At 37.0% G+C, this 20692-nt stretch overlaps 1 protein-coding gene across 5 annotated transcripts in view; it reads right to left on the reverse strand.

Moving 5' to 3' along the window:
* Nucleotides 1-14425, reverse strand: part of LOC111337035 (uncharacterized) — a 50278-nt gene extending 35853 nt beyond the window's left edge. For 3 of the 5 annotated variants that reach the window (XM_088728259.1, XM_088728256.1, XM_088728261.1), the window contains exons 1-10: nt 14307-14425; nt 12299-13005; nt 11642-11830; nt 10357-10380; nt 9754-9777; nt 9220-9513; nt 8377-8670; nt 4369-4740; nt 3319-3375; nt 2661-2717 (exon numbers count right to left, since the gene is read on the reverse strand). In XM_088728259.1, coding sequence (XP_088584385.1) covers nt 2661-2717; nt 3319-3375; nt 4369-4740; nt 8377-8670; nt 9220-9513; nt 9754-9777; nt 10357-10380; nt 11642-11830; nt 12299-12992 — 2005 coding nt within the window. In that variant the 5' untranslated portion in view covers nt 12993-13005; nt 14307-14425. The remainder of the gene's footprint in view (nt 1-2660; nt 2718-3318; nt 3376-4368; nt 4741-8376; nt 8671-9219; nt 9514-9753; nt 9778-10356; nt 10381-11641; nt 11831-12298; nt 13006-14306) is intronic. The other 2 variants (XM_088728257.1, XM_088728258.1) reach the window with 2 other exon arrangements.
* Between the last annotated feature and the right edge of the window lie 6267 nt (nt 14426-20692).

The raw sequence follows: 20692 nt of genomic DNA on the forward strand, positions 1-20692 counted from the left end.
CTCCACTCAATCTAGATAATGACATACAGACAGATGTGATCTACTTAGATTTTGCAAGGGATTTTGCAGTGTGGACCACAACATCCTGCTTGCTAAACTGAATGGAATCTCTGGCAATTTGTTATCAAGGCTTAATAATTATCTTTCTGGCCGTTTTCAACGAGTAGTTATTGAAGGTGCTTCGTCAAAATGGGCCCCAGTCACCTCTGGAGTGCCCCAAGGGAGTCTCCTGGGTCCGCTCATGTTTGTTAGTAGGGACCTTATGCAAACCACGACGCCGACGGCAACGTGAAAAAACAAAAAATCTAATTGGAAGAAGAATAGCCCAGCACGTGCATTTTAAAACTTTGTTCATTTCTTAGCCGCCCTTTGCAAAACAACAAGGTGAAATCACCAAAGTTTGCGTCGTCTGCGTACCGAAACCGCGACGGCAAATTATTTTAATTTCCATTTGGCCCTCAACGCTACTTTTATGCGTTATGTTGAGGTTGAGGTCTGGCGCCCAATGAGACGGTAAACACATGCAGTCATTTTCGAAATTCTAACTAGAAGTAGAAATTAATCTACGTCTTCCGTGGCGTTGCCGTCCTGACTGCGTAAGGTCCCTAATTTTATTAATGACCTACCTGACACTACAAATGGTGAAGTAAAGACCGCGCTTAATGCTGACGATTCTAAGATCTTTGGTGCTGTTAAGAGCGTTCACGATTGCGAAGTTATGCAGACCAACCTCTCAAATATGGATGGACATGATATAATAACATCAAATTTAACACCTCCAAATGTAAAGTCCTGACAGTCACACGCAAGAACCAACCCGCACATTACAATTACACCCTTAACAACGTGCAACTCACTCGCGTGGCTAAAGAGAATGACCTAGGGATCGTTGTCACTAGCACTCTTTCATGGGTCAAACATTTTAATGCTATTGTGTCGAAAGCGAATAAGTTACTTGGTCTTCTAAAGCGTACTTGCCCACTTTTGCCAACGTGGCAGTCAGACGGATATTATACTTGTCCCTTGTTAAACCACAACTCCAAGTCAGAGCTACCTACAAGGCAAGATTGAGCGCGTGCAGAGAAGAGCCACCAGATGGATCCGGCGGTCTCGCATTGGAGAAATGTCTTATAAGACTTATTAGGCTGGATTTGCTACCACTAGTATATGATAGAGAGCTTAAAGATATAAGGTTTTTTTACAAATGCTTCAGTTTCGATGTTTTTAATAACTCTTTAAAACGAACTCTGACGAGCCTCTTGCGTACAACATTTGACGTGGAATACCCGTGCACTTAGTCTCTTGTGAGGTCGTGCGCTTGCCACCATTCATAGTTCACATGCTCATATTATTTGTGTAAGTTTTTAGATTCACTAGCCTATTTTCTATTTGAGCGGCACCCCGCATGGGTCCCTCAGTCTCATTCGTGCTTGTCCATTTGGGTGTTTTATTTTCTTTTATCTTCTTACAGATTATCTAAGTCTTATAATTTGAAATTCAATAGAGTTGTTAAAAAAATAAAATAAAAGAAAAAAAAAAGATTAATTCATTTCACGAATGTTACGGCCCTTCTGCAAAGTTTTGTCCTCGTGTACTAGTACACAAAATGCCAAAAATATTCGTATGAAATGCTTCCCTGAAGTTAATTTCACATCACTTGTCTTAAGCTTGGAAAAGAAAATCAAACTACAAAACTCCGAACGCAATTCCACTTCGTTACATAAACAAAATCATGAATGAATCTATCAGGTCACTATGGGAAATTATGCTGAGGGTTTTTTCAGTTCCTAAAATCCTCAGGTTACATGTACAACCTTTGTTGTCAAAATGAGACCTCCTCAACAAACTTTGGCCATTAACTCTTGTCTTGAAAATGAACATTTCAGGACTATTGCATGCTAGCTATCTTGTTTTATTGATGAACAGGAACAAAATTGAAAACTATCTAACCGTAATCAGATATTAGCTCTTCTAATAGAAACTCAATAAGACACCAGACACTAAAAAGTAACTCAATTTCGTGCACCACACATGTACGCATTGCAGACCTATTTTTGAACCACGAAGCTATACTATATGAGTGTTTCTTCGTTTTTTTGTGTTCTCTTTGAGGGTTTTCATCTCTGCTCGCGTTAGAATTTCGTCAGTTTTGGTTTTTTGTTTGTTTCTTCTGTTGCTACTTGCTGGCCAGGTGTTTTCAATGTGAACTTGTTCAAAAATTTCATTTCTATCTCCACGTAATTTGTTTTGTTGTCCGTTATTAGTTAAAGCTAAAAGCTCGATTTCATACTCGTTTTCCAGGTCATGCGAGACGTCTGAGTAGAAATAAAAACAAGAGAGAAGTTCCGAAAACGGTTGGCCATTAAGCAAATTGGTCGCTGGCCTAACATAGTTATTCTGTGCATCTGTTTCAGCCAATCAGAAGGCGTATTATATGGAACTTTTAAGAACCATCTTATTTATGTTCAATTTATGTACGTGAAGCAAGTAAAATGCAGATGCGCTAACCCATGTATAACCCAACGAGACATTGGAAATTCACTTCTGCAATAAAGATCCAATATTAAAAAAACTTGCTCAATTCAAATATCTGCTTGTTCAAGTGTACCTTGATTCTGTGCAGAGGCTGCTTAATGTTGAAGCTAAAGAGCTTTTGTTACCTGTATTTCTTTGAATGTCCTTTTTTGAGGTATCTTCTATGTGCCTTGAGTTTTGACCTGTAGATATAAAGAATGATTGTATAATATTACCTTCATCGATATCACTTACATATTATCTTGCTATCTTAGAATATGAGGACCAAAATATGACCGAATTTGTACCGAGATAACAAATTGATAAGTGTATTCAAATTCACTCTCAGCGAATTTAAATGTATCAGAGCAAAGACGAATGATGTCACTATGTATGGTAGAAGTACCAATTTGTGATGTATTGAGCTTGAGATACAAAAATAAATAGTAACACTCTTTTGGTGAAAATGAGGCCTCAAGCTGCAATTACAAGCAGCCGTTGTTACCATGTCAACAGAGTACTGCAACCCTTACAAAGGGCATTTTTGTGTAACCCATGAGTGTATCTGTACTCTGATAAAGAACGCTGTTCAGCTAATCAAAACGACCGTTATGTAGAACCTTCATAAACCATTTCATCTATATTCAATGTTTGCATTTAACCCAACGAGACATTGGAAATTCACTTTGAGTTAAAGATTCAATATTAGAAAAACTTGATCAATTCAAATATCTGTTTGTTCTAGTGTACCTGGAATCTGTAAAAAAAGCTTTTTAATGTAAACGTCAATGAGCTCTAGTTTACCTGTATTGCTTTGAATGTCCTCTTTCGAGATATTCTCTAGGTGTCTTGGGTTATTAGCTGCAGGTATAAATAATGATTGTAAAATGTTACTTTCATCAATATCATTTATATATCATCTTGCTACCTTAGAATATCAGGACTGAAGACCATACTTCCAATTGACCTATTGCAAAATTTTCCAGTCTTAGTCAATCATTTGCTATCATCATAAGGTTATACAATCAATCACAGAAGAGGCGCAACTAGATAAATACTAATCTTCCTTTTTCAGGAAGAATTTCAGTATATATGTTGTAGTTCAATTTTATACTTAGTTCATATTTTATTTTCCTTTGTTCTCAGTCATGTTAATGTATGATAATAAGTTTGAAACAAAGGAAAATAAAATTTGAACCAAGGATAAAATTGAACTCCAACATATACACTGTATGTCGTCGCAGCTGACATCGACGACATTGGTAGTGACAATTTTACTTTATTGCGAATTTTAATTCGTTAAAATGAAGGTAAGAAAGAGGGAGAGAGGTAGGAAAGGAAAAAGAGGAAGAAAGTACTCCGATAAACTTTAGTGGCTATTGATGGGATTCTTCTCAATTTGCTTTTATTTTTTTCCTTTTTTTTTTCACTTAAACTGCATTATCAAATTTTTTTTTCTATTGGCTTAATCAAAATTCTCTTTGTGGTGGTATTTAGCCCAAGAGGGCAAAATCTTAGCAAATTGTGGATGAAAGTGTTACGTGTCACTTAAACGTATATGCATTTTCTTCGTCTACCAGGGTAGAAATGAATACGTTATAAGCAAAAGAGGAAAGCCTGCACTAACAACCTCCAAAAGAACTCTTTCTATAATCAATTATTAAAATTGTCAATTTAGATTAAAGGAAAAATCTACTGCTAACACTGAGCTCTAGGAATTGCCATCAGCTAGAAGAGATTTTCAAATCAGAGAGAACATTTAAGGGGGCGCTGCCATGACAACAGAAGTTACTTAAATGTCCACTGTCAGGACCAGGCAGGAGAAGTTTGAGTTACGTATCAGTTTTAACTTACATTCAATCGATTCAGAGGTTTCACGTGTAAGTAGGTCACTTAAAGTTTCTTGTGTTTCTTCAGTGAACTGAGTAACCACTTCAGCAAACTTATGGTGAAATGCACTTGTGGTCTCTAAATCAGCAGGATTTTTCCATGCACCTGTTCCTGCATTCTTGATAGATGGAATCATTACAATACCGTCAGTGCTTGGTTCCTGTTCATTAAATGTTTCACCTCCGAGGTATCTTCTAAGGCTTGTTTTGCCACTACGGTCCTGACCAATCAACATTATTTTAATACGTCTATCGTAGGTTTTGCCTGTTTCTAGTGCTCTCCTGTATGCTTCTAGTCCAACTGGTCCTCTTGCCAACACATATGCGGGGATTGAACCTGTAATAGTTTAAAACGTTAATTACATGTAATAAAATGAATGAATTTCTACCTTACGAATGCCATCCACGTGGTTCTTTTAAATTGCATAACAAATCAAAAAGTAGTCAATGCTCAATGAGTACATTCAAACAGTCTTGTGTCAACAGTGAGAAGTCTGTTTTTAAAGGGACTTCGAGAGCTTATCTCCCGTCTACCATTAACAGGACCTTAAAAGCCCTTTTCCAACCCTGATGCAACGCACGCCGCGACCTATTTCCTGTGACACGAAATTCAAAACCTCCAAAAATTGTCTTTCTCAAGAGCCATTCTGGAAATATAGTCAATTGTTTTATGGTAAATACATCCGCCACTCGTCATTTTAGTCTCCTTGCAGTATTTAGCAATTGAAAATTGTGCGCTTTGAAGTGGAAAGTTTCTAGCAATATGTTAAATCAGGCCAACTCTTACGGGATCTGTTCGCATGATGAAAGCGCCTCCAATACATCTTTCATAAACAAAACAAAGAACTACATCCGTCTCATATCAAACTGGATGCCAACGGTTCAGCCTTCTACTACACTTGAGAGCTACTTGGAGAGATTACAGTTTCCAAGCCAAAGAATAATTTGTAACGCAATGAGGTCACGGCCCTAAGAGAGTTGAAAAACAACTGAACTCTGTTTTAGCCCTCAAAAAAGCAACACAACAACGATCATGAATAAGACAGAAAAAAACAAAAAAAGCCAAAGTGCAACTCAACACCAGAGTCCACTGCAAACCTCTCAAACCATCGATGGTAAAAAACACACAGGAAAGGGTTAATGAGATCATTAACCAAATGCATCGGCGGAAACACATTAATGACATGACTAAGAAATGGCTTTCAAAAACTCCCAATCCACCTAAGCATACTTTTGCGTTGTTTTCTCTCTCGAACTGAATGTTAGAAGTGATGAACTGAATGTTTGAAGTGACGAATTGAATGTTTGAAGTGACGAATTGAATGTTTGAAGTGACGAATTGAATGTTTGAAGTGACGAACTGAATGTCTGAAGTGACGAATTGAATGTTTGAAGTGACGAATTGAATGTTTGAAGTGACGAATTGAATGTTTGAAGTGACAAATTGAATGTCTGAACAACAAGTTTGAATTTTGGCGGGGATGGATACCCATACATAAGGACGCAGGTCACCCATGGTTGTTGGAGAAGTGATATCAATTTCAGGTTCCAAGAAAAAGGTAAAAAAAAAAAAACCATAAATATGTGAGTTGGCACCCATCACTTTCCTTCCAATTCCAAAAAGTTCCAACATCAAAATACAGTTGTACACATATCACTTAATAAGTCTTCTTTAATCCTTTAAAAAATGTCATGAGTGACCAAGACCGAATTTCTTCTTACAATATCAATACAGTATCAACCAGACAAGTGATGAGAACAAAAATAAATATCAATAAGAGATTAAAAATTGATCTCATACCAATTTATTTAAAGGAACATCATAAGAATTAATGGCAGACAGTAGGGAGAATTTCTAATGAGATCAGGGGAGTAAAACGCATGAAAACAATTTGATGTGTTGCAAATTGGCCCTGGAATATATTTCAAATCACATAAAATCTCTTTTGTAGATGTCATTAGCCTCTGCCAGTTCTCCATATTTTGGCTGTGTTCTATTGGCTGGGTTATTTAGTTTTTTCAATTACTTCTCTGACATTTGGCAACTTCCTGATTTTCCTTTAAGTAGAGGAGAGAGAGAGGGGGTGGGGCAGAAAAAACAGAGAAGTAATTCTTACCCCCCCTTGCAAATTCACTGAAAAGGTACAAAGCTAGAAAAAATGTACTCAATAAACATCTATCCCAAAATATTAAATCATGACATAAAGTTCACAAAGTTATATCTAAACTCAACATGTTACTTCAAAGTAAGACAACAAGTATAATGATTGGTACTGAAATGTACAAGTATAGTAAAGCAAGTACAAGTATAGAAAATAGCACAGATGGTTTGGGTACGTGTTGAGTAAATAAAATGAACACTCCATTGATAGCGTGTTTGTTTTTCAAAATCCTTGGGCACGCACTCAATTGCATCAGCAAAAGCGCGCACGAAAACTGTGTTCAGCCACCTTAACATCACCAAGGAAAGTAGGCGGTGAAAAATTACGTACTAGTTTGTGCAAACCTTTCAAAGTGGCAAAATGTGATGACATGAAGTCTGTTCAATGGAAAGGGCTGCTAAGCCTAATCTACAAATTAATTAAAGTCTGAGACAGTAGGTAGGAAACAATTCTAAAAGTCTGATGCATTCTATGATTCACTCATCATTATATAACTTCTGTATATAGTGAGCAAGGTTCCAGGAAAAAGGTAAAAAAAAAACAAAAAAAAAAACCATAAATATGTGAGCTGACACCCATCACTTTCCTTCCCATTCCAAAAAGTTCCAACATCAAAATACAGTTGTACACATATCACTTAATAAGTCTTCTTTAATCCTTTAAAAAATGTCATGAGTGACCAAGACCAAATTTCTTCTTGCAATATCAATACAGTATCAACCAGACAAGTGATGAGAACAAAAATAAATATCAATAAGGGATTAAAAATTGATCTCATACCAATTTATTTAAAGGAACATCATAAGAATTAATGGCAGACAGTAGGGAGAATTTCTAATGAGATCAGGGGAGTAAAACGCATGAAAACAATTTGATGTGTTGCAAATTGGCCCTGGAATATATTTCAAATCACATAAAATCTCTTTTGTAGATGTCATTAGCCTCTGCCAGTTCTCCATATTTTGGCTGTGTTCTATAAACCAAGCTAACTACAGAATACAGGTTTTCTCCTCACTCACAGCATGAACTATTATCCATTGTTACATCCCTCAATGTAACCAATAGTTTCTCTCTAACACTTACAGTAACCATTTAAATCCTTTGAGTGGCCTGCATCTATTTTTTCATTACTGTAATACTGCTGAGTCATTCATAAATATGACGCGAATAGAGGAAATTATTGCCAAACCAGGAAGCTTTGATGGTTAAATGAATTCTCCTAGTCAGTTCCCAAGTAAATGTATAGAGAAAAGTATGGGGAATATGAATACCGATATCAGGGTGTAATGGTTTAAAGAAAGCATGTTCAACTTAATTATGGGAATCAAAATTAGTGCAACTTGATTGATTTCCTATTTTGTAAACTGATACTGAATGACTCATGAATTCTGATTGCAATCCATACAAGTTTATGTTGTGGGAACTTAGATCTAAATCACATCTATCCCTTAAAAAAAAAAAGATTGAAACAGAAATACCTGCATTATAGTGCAAACGTTTGGTATAGATTTGGCCTACAATGAGGTGGTACATAGTTCAAAAAAATGTTTACTGTAAACATGTATGCCAGAGTATTAAATCATGACTTCAAGTTCACAATATGGGCCTAAGCGTGTTCGAAAGAGTTTGGAAAATCATTGTCTTTTCTATTACAAGTGTTGCGGTATGAGTATTAAAGCTATTGTTACAAAGTTTCTCAATTCTTTGTTTTACGAAAAGCAGTGTTACTCCTGGATTTAAAACCCAACTATTTATTTATTTATTTATTTCATTTGCAACTATTTTACTCAAAGTTAAGGTACAGTACATACCACTCTTTGTCTTAAATGTTCTGACGTCTGGCTCACTGTCTCCTTGTTTGTTGACAGCAAACAGCTTCACTTCGTACTCTGCGTCATACTCGAGACCAGTTATCTCGAAGTGCGTTTCCACAATGTTTCCGCGTTGAACCAGTTCTGTGGATTGTGTCCTGGGTTGTTTCGTCCATTCCAGACGGTATTTAATGCTGCAATTATTGCTATTAGCCTCTATTTCTGACCAGGTCACAGTGAAATCTTTGTCAACTTCACTTTCTACATTTGTGATGGTGGGTTTCTCAGGTAAACCTGTTCAAAATAATAATTCTTTTGAGTTCTGTCTCTGATGAAAGTGAAATACTTACTGTAACTAGATTCATTGCTGTGTATAATGAATTTAAATTCCCTAGCAACACACCGCCCCTTAAATAAACAAGTGGGTTATTTCGTTTTTTCAATTACTTCTCTGACATTTGGCAACTTCCTGATTTTCCTTTAAGTAGAGGAGAGAGAGAGGGGGTGGGGCAGAAAAAACGAAGTAATTCTTACCCCTCCTTGCAAATTCCCTGAAACCTGGAAAAAATGTACTCAATAAACATCTATCAGTTGTATGCCAGAGTATTAAATCATGACTTCAAGTTCACAATATGGGCCTAAGCGTGTTCGAAAGAGTTTGGAAAATCATTGTCTTTTCTATTACAAGTGTTGCGGTATGAGTATTAAAGCTATTGTTACAAAGTTTCTCAATTCTTTGTTTTACGAAAAGCAGTGTTACTCCTGGATTTAAAACCCAACTATTTATTTATTTATTTATTTCATTTGCAACTATTTTACTCAAAGTTAAGGTACAGTACATACCACTCTTTGTCTTAAATGTTCTGACGTCTGGCTCACTGTCTCCTTGTTTGTTGACAGCAAACAGCTTCACTTCGTACTCTGCGTCATACTCGAGACCAGTTATCTCGAAGTGCGTTTCCACAATGTTTCCGCGTTGAACCAGTTCTGTGGATTGTGTCCTGGGTTGTTTCGTCCATTCCAGACGGTATTTAATGCTGCAATTATTGCTATTAGCCTCTATTTCTGACCAGGTCACAGTGAAATCTTTGTCAACTTCACTTTCTACATTTGTGATGGTGGGTTTCTCAGGTAAACCTGTTCAAAATAATAATTCTTTTGAGTTCTGTCTCTGATGAAAGTGAAATACTTACTGTAACTAGATTCATTGCTGTGTATAATGAATTTAAATTCCCTAGCAACACACCGCCCCTTAAATAAACAAGTGGGTTATTTCGTTTTTTCAATTACTTCTCTGACATTTGGCAACTTCCTGATTTTCCTTTAAGTAGAGGAGAGAGAGAGGGGGTGGGGCAGAAAAAACGAAGTAATTCTTACCCCTCCTTGCAAATTCCCTGAAACCTGGAAAAAATGTACTCAATAAACATCTATCCCAAAATATTAAATCATGACATAAAGTTCACAAAGTTATATCTAAACTCAACATGTTACTTCAAAGTAAGACAACAAGTATAATGATTGGTACTGAAATGTACAAGTATAGTAAAGCAAGTACAAGTATAGAAAATAGCACAGATGCTTTAGGTACGTGTTGAGTAAATAAAATGAACGCTCCATTGATGGCATGTTTGCTTTTCAAAATCCTTGGGCATGCACTCAATTGCATCAGCAAAAGCGCGCACGAAAACTGTGTTCAGCCACCTTAACATCACCAAGGAAAGTAGGCGGTGAAAAATTACGTACTAGTTTGTGCAAACCTTTCAAAGTGGCAAAATGTGATGAAATGAAGTCTGTTCAATGGAAAGGGCTGCTAAGCCTAATCTACAAATTAGTTAAAGTCTGAGACAGTAGGTAGGAAACAATTCTAAAAATCTGATGCATTCTATGATTCACTAATCATTATATAACTTCTGTATATAGTGAGCAATAAACATCACTAAGGCTACAAGTATTTCAATCATGAGAACACGTGGAACTTACCTCGAGCAGGTAATTCATTGGCACCTAAATTATTCAAGAAACAAAAACAATGTTGTCAGTTTAACCCTTTAACTCTGATGAGTGACCAAGACAGAATTTCTCCTTACAATATCGATACAATATCAAGCAGACAACTGATGAGAATTAAGAAATATATCAACAAGGGGATTGTTGGTTGACCCAACACAAAGTTTCTCAAAGTAACATCATAAGAGTTATGTGGCAGACAGTGAAGACAATAATTACTAACGTAATCATAGGAGTATAAACGTTAAACCAATTTGTTCTTAAGACATTCACTTAAATACTCTAAACCCAACATGATATCAATTTCAGGTTCCAAGAAAGAGGTAAAAAAAAAAAACCATAAATATGTGAGCTGCCACCCATCACTCTCCTTCCAATTCCAAAAAGTTCCAACATCAAAATACAGTTGTACACATATCACTTAATAAGTCTTCTTTAATCCTTTAAAAAATGTCATGAGTGACCAAGACCGAATTTCTTCTTACAATATCAATACTGTATCAACCAGACAAGTGATGAGAACAAAAATAAATATCAATAAGGGATTAAAAATTGATCTCATACCAATTTATTTAAAGGAACATCATAAGAATTAATGGCAGACGGTAGGGAGAATTTCTAATGAGATCAGGGGAGTAAAACGCATGAAAACAATTTGATGTATTGGAAATTGGCCCTGGAATATATTTCAAATCACATAAAATCTCTTTTGTAGATGTCATTAGCCTCTGTCAGTTCTCTATATTTTGGCTGTGTTCTATAAACCAAGCTAACTACAGAATACAGGTTTTCTCCTCACTCATAGAATGAACTGTTATCCATTGTTACATCCCTCAATGTAACCAATAGTTTCTCTCTAACACTTACAGTAACCATTTAAATCCTTTGAGTGGCCTGCATCTATTTTTTCATTACTGTAATACTGCTGAGTCATTCATAAATATGATGCGAATAGAGGAAATTATTGCCAAACCAGGAAGCTTTGATGGTTAAATGAATTCTCCTAGTCAGTTCCCAAGTAAATGTATAGAGAAAAGTATGGGGAATATGAATACCGATATCAGGGTGTAATGGTTTACAGAAAGCACGTTCAACTTAATTATGGGAATCAAAATTAGTGCAACTTGATTGATTTCCTATTTTGTAAACTGATACTGAATGACTCATTCTGATTGCAATCCATACAAGTTTATGTTGTGGGAACTTAGATCTAAATCACATCTATCCCTTAAAAAAAAAAAGATTGAAACAGAAATACCTGCATTATAGTGAGGCCAATCTTGGAATATGACTGAATCTCTCAATCTATTGTCCACAACAGATGCTGCCATCACAGAAGCAAACTGTTTCCATTTGTCACTTGAAGACTGCCCCTCATTTACTAAGTCTTTGATGCCCTTGTCTACCAGCCATTCTGTCTTAAAATCATGGGCTGCTGCAAACACTCCTGAAAAAAAAATCATTCATAAATGTCTCTTAACACTGACTTGTCTCTTAACCATATAAGCTTATTTCTTTGCATCCTTGTGATAATTATTATTCAATTGAAGTTCACACAGATTCACATTCTAGCTTCTGGTAAACATACATATCACAGAAAGAGGTTAGTGTAAGTCCCTACATGTGCAACCAATGTTTACAAGAAAACTTGTACACCAAGACTAAAATTAATTTTCAGTTTACATTTCTCAAGAGACAAAATGTTATCTATTAGAGTGAACTCTTTCACTCCCTAGATCTAATTATCCTATAATGTTTCCATCATCAAGAAAAAAAACATAAAAATTCACGTACATGTACATGTTGGTGTGACTTTTCCAAGAGAAATTTTGGGAAAATTTCTTTTTATTTCACAATCCACTATATCTAACATTATAAAAAAGACTTCAAATCAACAAAGGTAAATCAAACAAACCTTCCTTCCCTGAACTTTGTTCAGATATCTCAATGGAATCCTCCAGGTCATCTTCCTTTCTGACTTCATCTTCATGTGATTCGTCTCTGGTGCAGTCTTCATCCTTCAGCCACTCTCTCAAAAGCTCTTGGTAATGTTCCTCAACATTGGCATCCATACAATCAATTTCAAGATCATTGATGGTATCTTGATAGTGGGTCCCTCCCATACGCTGAAAGGTGTCTTTGATGTCATTCCAGTAGGAACTGAAGGTTGCATCATCAACTGAACCACTGGTAACATGGCTGTAAACTCTGTCTCTAAGGATCTTGATGCGAGTGATGTCAGCTGCTGGACTGGTGTCTGTTACCAGGGGAAGGTCATTCCGGCCAGAGGCAGGGAGAGTCAGACCCCAAATGTTCCTCAAAAGAAGTAGCAGTAGGGAGCTATCAAAGGTTATAGAGGAGACAGATGATCTCACAGCAGGATACAATTTCCCCCACTGGAAGGTACTCAAGACTCTTTTCTTTCGCAGTGTTTGCAATTTTGCATGATTTGTAGCATCAGTCAGAACAGTCTGAAGTTGTCCTGGTGGACATACCCTGTCAAAGATCTCCCTCAGAACACAAGATCCAACATCTACGAGAAGGTGACATAGCCGAGCATAATTGGTGGTTTCTTTGGTAGAACAGTTTGACAGAGTAGCAGAAGCCATGAAAACATCTCTTCTATAAAAAAATGCTTGTAATTAATATATATAGTAGGCAACAACACAAAATGCAAACAATTATTAGCAGTCTATGATTGCCGTTGGCTACTGCAGTGTGATGTAAAATGTAAAAGGTTAAGAAGAAAGCTCTTATCAGTGCCAGACTTGGGAGAAAAGGAGGACTTGGTTAGAACAGAGTTTGTGCACTGGTTAATTGACAGCTGGAATAGGGTAGTGTAAATGTTTCTTTTCAAGTTACAATTTGCACTTGATTCCTGGATTGATACAGATGTATACTGTGATAAACACCAAACCAATGTAGGATCTTTTCTTTCTTTATTCTTTTCCTATTCTTTGAGGTCTTCTTATATCAAAGTGGTCAACTGAAATCATTACTTGAAACAATTACCTCAGTGTTCTGTGATCATAACTTTAAGAATACCGGTAATGTCAGTTTGGGCAACGAGCATATGGCAATTAAAGGAGCCAAGAAAAGTAGAAAACTAGTGATAGATTTTTCTTTGAATCACAACTACAAGTTAACATAATCACAAAATATGTTGTTGCTTACCAATGTTTGCGGGTTTTGACTACTTTATTGAGGATTACGGTCTAACTTGTCATTTATTTAGAAATGATCTTGATTACACAAGGTCTTATCCAGAACTGAAACGCTAAATATTATTTCCTGTCTAAAAAGGAACTAATCACGGAGGTATTTATGAAACCAAAAAATATTTTCCAGTCCCTCTCAGAAGTAGTGAAATTCAGCTTTAACCAAAGCGGTTACAGGTAGGAAACTAATAGAATGGGTACATGTTTAAATTTATCTCAATAGAAAACTTCTCCTTTATGTATACTCTGCATAGCTGGTGCTATGGCTATACCTGCTCCTTTCGAATCTGCAGATTCGCGCCCTGGCCGCATCAGCTTTTTCTTTTTTTGTCGTTTCTTTAAATCGATAAGACAATCGGTCCATCAAATCAAACACGACCGAATGTAAAAACGTTGTATGAAGAATGATGTCTTCAACAAGCACGCCTATAGTAGTAGCTAGAAGTAAAAAATGCAGTAAAATTCACACGGTGATGACGAACTAGTGAACCAACATCAATTGCTGCTGAATATAGAGATATCAAGTATATCTATGGGCTCCATTAAAAAGATGATTCGAAAATACCAAAATGTACAGGAAGTGCTGACCGAAGCACAAAGGGACTGCAACACACGAGGCTTACAGTTTGGCTCTTAAGATACATTTTCCACACTAGTAATTACAGGAATCAAGCAGAAACGTTTATGGTGCATGAGTGACTTTACCTTTGCAAGAATCGTCGCCTCACGAATGTCAAATAAGTCTTTCAAAGTAGAGATCAACCGTAGCCAACTTTAACATCCGCCATTTCCCTACACTGAGCAGCCAGACTGGTTACCAGTTTCTGTCAGCAAATTTGAAAGAGAGACTGGCAGTTTTGTAGTAAGCCTGTGACATTCTGAACTGTCAAAAGATTGAAAACAACCCCCCCCCCCCTTAAAAAAAAACAAAAACAAAAAAACACACTTCGCGCGATAGAAGACACTTATCATGACATGTCAAAAACATATTATGTAATCCTGAGCACTGAGAAACAACAATCATACATACATATACAAAATTATCTTTATTGTTTGCTGGAACAAGCGAAGTCGCTTTAAGGGGGAGTAAGGCCGTGGCCATTATCCCCTCTGATGCACCCGTAGGGGGGGAAGGGGAAGGGTGGGTAAATGACAAAGGTAAGTTCTTGGGTTGAAAGCGAACTAAAAGTGACTCATTACTGAATAAGAAAACGAGCGCAGGTGATATGAGAAGAAGTTATGAGTAACTAACGGTGCTTCGTATTATGCCATTGGACAATACCTCACATATTTGTATCATGACTTTTAGCCATTTAAGAAGTTAAAGTATTTGGGGACGTGCCTTGAGGCAAATGCTCGGTTGTTTAGTGGAAAAAAGAATAGGTAGTTTAGATAACCAAGGAAGTTTCCAGAAGATCGATCCGTTGCAGTTGTTTGATTTTCTTTACCGTCTGTCAAAAGAGATGGATGCCGTTTCGAAAGTCATCGTTTAATTTGCAGCTGACAAAAACTCTCCAGATACAAATTGTAATCATCAGCCTAACTTCTTGGCGGCCTTCGGGTTCTCCATGCAATTGGAATCACATTTCTAGACTCCAACAAATCAATATTTTTACCCATGTTGACACATACAACACGCACACAAAAATATCAAGCTAAAAAGTCTCAATGTACACCGTGGTCTGGAGAGAGATTTATGTATTCATTGAATAATTAAACCTTATGTTATCAACGCTTCCTTCAATAACTTAACCATTATTTGAACAATCGCGGCTAAATGTTATAAAAGCTGCCTTATATACTGTCTCCAATTTTCATTCGACACTGGGGCGCACATTCTTTAACGCTTAAACACGTGAGGGTGACTAACATCTAATTTATTCACCAAGGTATCACTGCTTATGAGAATTATGGAAATGATTGCATTTTAAACTAAATTCTTCTCGTCAATACCATAAGAAATATAAAAGATAGTAATGCTGATGTTGGGATGTAAAGTTTTTAGATAAGTGTGTGGAACAGAAAAAAAATAAAATAACAGTACGAGTTTCGGTAAAACTACAAACATTACATTGAATACCAAGATATAAAAAATTGTGATATAGTCTTGCCGATGGTTGACCTGTCGATATAATCATTATTATTAAAAACTAGATCATTGGATAATGCAATTCAAGACTTTTTATTGGCTTAGCCATTATGGTATATCAGCCAATATACCATAATTTACAAATATGGCAAGCGTACGTGTCAGATTAAAATTAAAAGGGAGCTAAAAATTGAATAAAATTTAATTTAATTTAACGTTTTTAATAAAACAATTATTCCACTCGCGCTTGTTGGATATGAGATGAATATAGCCAACTCGGCGCTACGCGCCTCGTTGGCTATCTATCATCTCATATCCAACGCGCGCTCGTGGAATAATTGTTAATTATCATAATGATTACTCCAACAGTCTATAACAATATAGGTTTGTATCGCATATTGTGGTGTCTAAGTATGTTGTACTGCAGTTGCTTGGTTGCAAAGGGACCGGTCATTATTTATTCCCTGAGGGGTGGGGTGGGGTGGGGTGGGGTGGAGTAATTGGGGAGATGAGAAGATTTTGATTGTTTCAGAATTAAATTTGTCTGTGCCCCATGGAAAAATGTACTCGAACGAAAACTTACAAATAACTTACTATAAAGAAAAATATTTACCTTACAGTGGATAACTTTACAGGCACTTAAAAAAAAACAGGACACTGCTTCTTATAGAGTAGACATAAACATTGATCCACAGGACTACATTTCTACACAAACCCCATGAAATAACTCGACATAATTTACGTAACATTACACAACGATATAAACATGAACCGCAGGTACACATCGCCGCCCGGGTGACAACTAATGAAACGTACAAACACGTTAACTAACAAATTAACATGTAAAAATAATACACAAGAAACAACAAGTGTGAGAGTAAAGTGTCATGTCTTGCCCAAAAACACAAACACGTTGACACGGCCAGGTTTAGAACCCAGACCTCTATACCCGGGATCTAGTGTACTAACCATCAGGCTACTGAGACTCACTCTGTGTTTTTCTCAGCTCTGTAATATTCATAAGTTCCTCTTTCCCCCATACCCCCTCCCCGTTGTCATTGGCATTAACTCGGCAGTAATTCATCTATAGTCCCCCGATATCTCCTTTCACAATTCCTTTGTTAGAAGGCGCAGAGAGGTGACAAGACATTGTTTCTCTTCGTTAGCAATTCGAAGCTCTCCTACATACTGCCGGCCGGGTTTGGGAATTTTGCAAACTAAAATATCTCCCTGACTTACTAATTTCACTTCCTATTGTTGTCATCGATTGTTTAGCCATGAAGCTGACTGTTTCAGGTAAAATAATCCATTCGCTTTTGCAAGATGGTTAACCACTGAAGAGGCTGTCTCTCTTATTTCCACCCGGTCAATTTCGCGCCAAAAATAATTTTGACTGAAACTCTAGCTGTCACCTGAAAGACTTAACTTAGGACAGAGCTGATTAAAACTAGATTTGATTTGATTCGAAATAGATTTCTGACTGCATTAGGAGCCCTAATTATTTCCCAATCCGTAGGGTCCGTCGCAACGTCTCAAAAATTGTATAAAAGGCATCCTTTGTAACATTGTAAGACATTTGATTCACGTAGTTAGGCCACGAAATTTGAATCAGATTGCTACAAAACCTGTCTAGTTTGTCAAGAAAGTTAGAATTTCCCTCTCAATATATTTGAATAGGCGAATTTTAACATATTTTGATCCCTATAAATCGCCATTGGCAGATGGCCGTAAATAACCTTGATTTAGACGTTAAGTTTTGGGATTTGGGACCTGATTGACAATTCCATTCGACACAGCTGTTAAGTTTAGACTTTTGTAGGTAAACGTATGGAAAACCCCTGTTCGTTTTCGACTTTTCAAAAGTTATGAGCCTTTGAATCAGCACATGTACGAGTATTTTCAATGGTTAATGCGGACCTCTCTGAAAGTAGCATACCTGGTAACACCCAATTCTAACTAATTGACAGGGAAATGTGTACCAGCTGGAGGGGAGAATTAACGATCAGATCTTGGGAGTTAAAGGGTTAAGAAACAAGAGGAACAAGACTGTTAAAACGCTCACCACAATACATCAGCAGGGTGGAAGGGAGGGGTGAGGTGGTCTCAACGTGTCCGTTGGAGAAATAAACTATGGGTTAAATTTGTATTTGCATGTGTCAGGTGCTAAGTCACTGGAAACAAAAAAAAAAAAGCCAGGCGCGTACAAAAAAAAAAAAAAAAAAAAAAATCAGCGGGAAAGAGCGGCTTTCATTTATTGTCAGGGATATGGGGATATGTAGTTTAAATACAATGCTGGGCGTCTGATTTTCTTAAAACAAGTCACTCCTCACGAACAACCCTCCAGAAACACTCCGTCAAACAACGGTGTATACAAAACAGAAACAAACTTTTAAAAGCCTAAGATCTTGTCTTGTGTCCTAAATTGGCTGAGTTCACCCACTGAAAAGATATACTCGTAATCTATTGTCCACAGTAAGTTCGGAATCGAGCAAGTACAAAATTTACTTTTTAAATACATGTCAAGAGCTTTGACGTTAGACGCTCTTCTCAGCTTGTAATGGCCTTACCTCAATTTAATCCCAATCGCCTACTTGATATTGCCAGAAGTGATTAACACGTAGCTTCTCCCCATTATATTCATACATTATCCAGCAAACTGGTAATAAGAATTTAACACCTGGTAGTGCGCATCTAACATCAGATTCTCGTAACTAATTAACAAGGAAATGTGTAACAGCTAGATGAGAGAATTTACAATCAGATCTTGAGAGTAAAAAGGTTGAGGCAATTAAACCCACAAACTTAAAGAATGTGCTTTGGAACGAGCCCCGTCTATTTGTCATCTTTTAAATTTATCTCTCGTAACTGGTGAACTCGCTGTTGAATGGAAAAACTCTTTAGTTGTTCCAGTCCATAAAAAATGGAATTGAGATGAATTGAGATGAAATTATCGTCCAATTTCTCTTCTTTGCGTCATTAGTCAGAGCGTTGTCTATTCAACTGCGTTAATAACCGCCTCGGTGCTCTTTTTGACGATTCACAATATGGTTTTCTCAAGGAACGCTCTACAGTTACACAATTATTGACATTCGCGGCGTTTGGCTCTGTGTACATCAACGCTTAAATTAATTGTTTATAACATGTTGTTTGGCTCCAGTGAGCGATTATCGCCACATTTCGCGATAGAGAAGAGAAACGAAAACAGTTCCGCCCAAAAAGCGAAGGTAAAGAAGCGTCAAAATAGCACTTACCTTTCTCAAATTTAGTCGTTCCGTACTGATGCGGAACTCGTAAACCACTGAATTCTACAACTTTAGGAAGCTCATGTTCTGATAAAACAAATCTTAACTCGACGATTTACATTTTGACTGACACAGTGATTAATTAGTCTTGCTGATAGTTAGACGAAAGTCCTACTGCAAGTTGCTCCTTTCCTCAGAGATGAAACCGAAGGCTTGATGAAGAAGTTAGTAATACTCCAAGAAACCCGCTTAGTTTCCGCGTAGTGATCGAGAGAAAGAAACAAAGGATTGCGTCACCAGCTTACTTTAAGTGGCACGCTACCATAACAGGAACTCACGCGGACCAACTCTCTGACTCTATCAGTGTGCGTGACACATGAATAATAATCATATAAATCGATTTCAAACAAGGCTGGCTCTGTGAATCTTAGAGTGGTATGATGCATAAATTCTTGTGAGCGTTTGTCGTGAAACTTGTACTGTGCAATAATTGTACCTCGGAGATAAGTGGAGATCCCAGCACGGTGCATTGGAAGGACGTGGCTGTGATAAAAAAACAAAACAAAACGAAACAAAACAAAAGAAAAAAAATTCAAAGGCTTTAGCGTGCACTGCGGTGACAATGCTGGTGACAGTAGATCTTCGTGTCAAATTTGTCTGTAACTATGAGTTATCAAAATTTCAAAAATGATCAGCAAGAAAAAGACTGAAAACAATTTATGATAAAAGAAATGCATTTTACCCAATCCTCTGTCATGTGACGTGATTGAAGGCAAATAATAAAGGTTTTCACGCATGGCAGAGATTCACGTGCGCACATGTCAGACCTGGAGGATAAGATGGATATAAGTTACACTGATCAAGTTGTTTGGGGACAATTCATCAAGGACAATGAAAAAAGAGGGTAATTTTAAAGAAACTTGGTTTTATCAACTGATTTAATAATGCAAATTGGCCACTGTTAAGAGTTTCTAAACATGACATTTCGGGCGCGGGAACGAAAAATTAAGATTGAAAAATAAAAGAAGCGCTGTCTAGAGCGTTTCACTTTAAGCTTTCTCATAATCTCTCTTTCCTCTCTCCTCTGATGAATTTGTGATTGCAGTTACACCATAATACAGATGACCACATGATTTAATTAGAGGCTGATTTTGCTGGATACGTTGCTCATTTTGTTTATGCGATTTCATTTTAAACTCTTCTACCACAGTGGTTAAGGTTATTTCTCTAACGTATTCTCATTGGAAATGAACGGAAATACTCCTGCAAAATGCAGTGGATGGTGAACCTCCTAAACGACTGCAGAGAACCCATCACTGAAACAAACCGTTCTTTTACTTCTCTTTGTATTTTGGGCTAAACTGCAGAATATCCGACCACTCATTTACACGTCATTAAATAAGAATAGCGTCTATTGTGTTATGCCTCGTTCTTCAAAGCCTCCCGACACGTGTAAACGAGGTGGACAGGTAGTTTGAAGTTGTTTCGTCTTTCAGTTGTACAGACGCTTGAAAAGGCAAGCGTTACCTAAAAGAAATACCCCCTCCCCTCCCCCACCACAAAAGAAAATAATAAAAACGTATTCTGTCTTATGTTAAGCCTCTCACATAAATACTGACAACAGTCATTGCTCGCCCTCACATTTTGCCTCTCTTTCTTGTTTCATTCAGTTTTGAAGAATTTCTCTTTTTTCCTAATCACTGACGGCTTTTCCTAAAATACTGACCTGAGGGTTTAATGTCCCATGGAAAAACAAGAAA

The sequence above is a fragment of the Stylophora pistillata genome, chromosome 7, assembly GCF_964205215.1.
Source record: "Stylophora pistillata chromosome 7, jaStyPist1.2, whole genome shotgun sequence".
In the NCBI taxonomy this organism is placed as follows: domain Eukaryota; kingdom Metazoa; phylum Cnidaria; class Anthozoa; order Scleractinia; family Pocilloporidae; genus Stylophora; species Stylophora pistillata.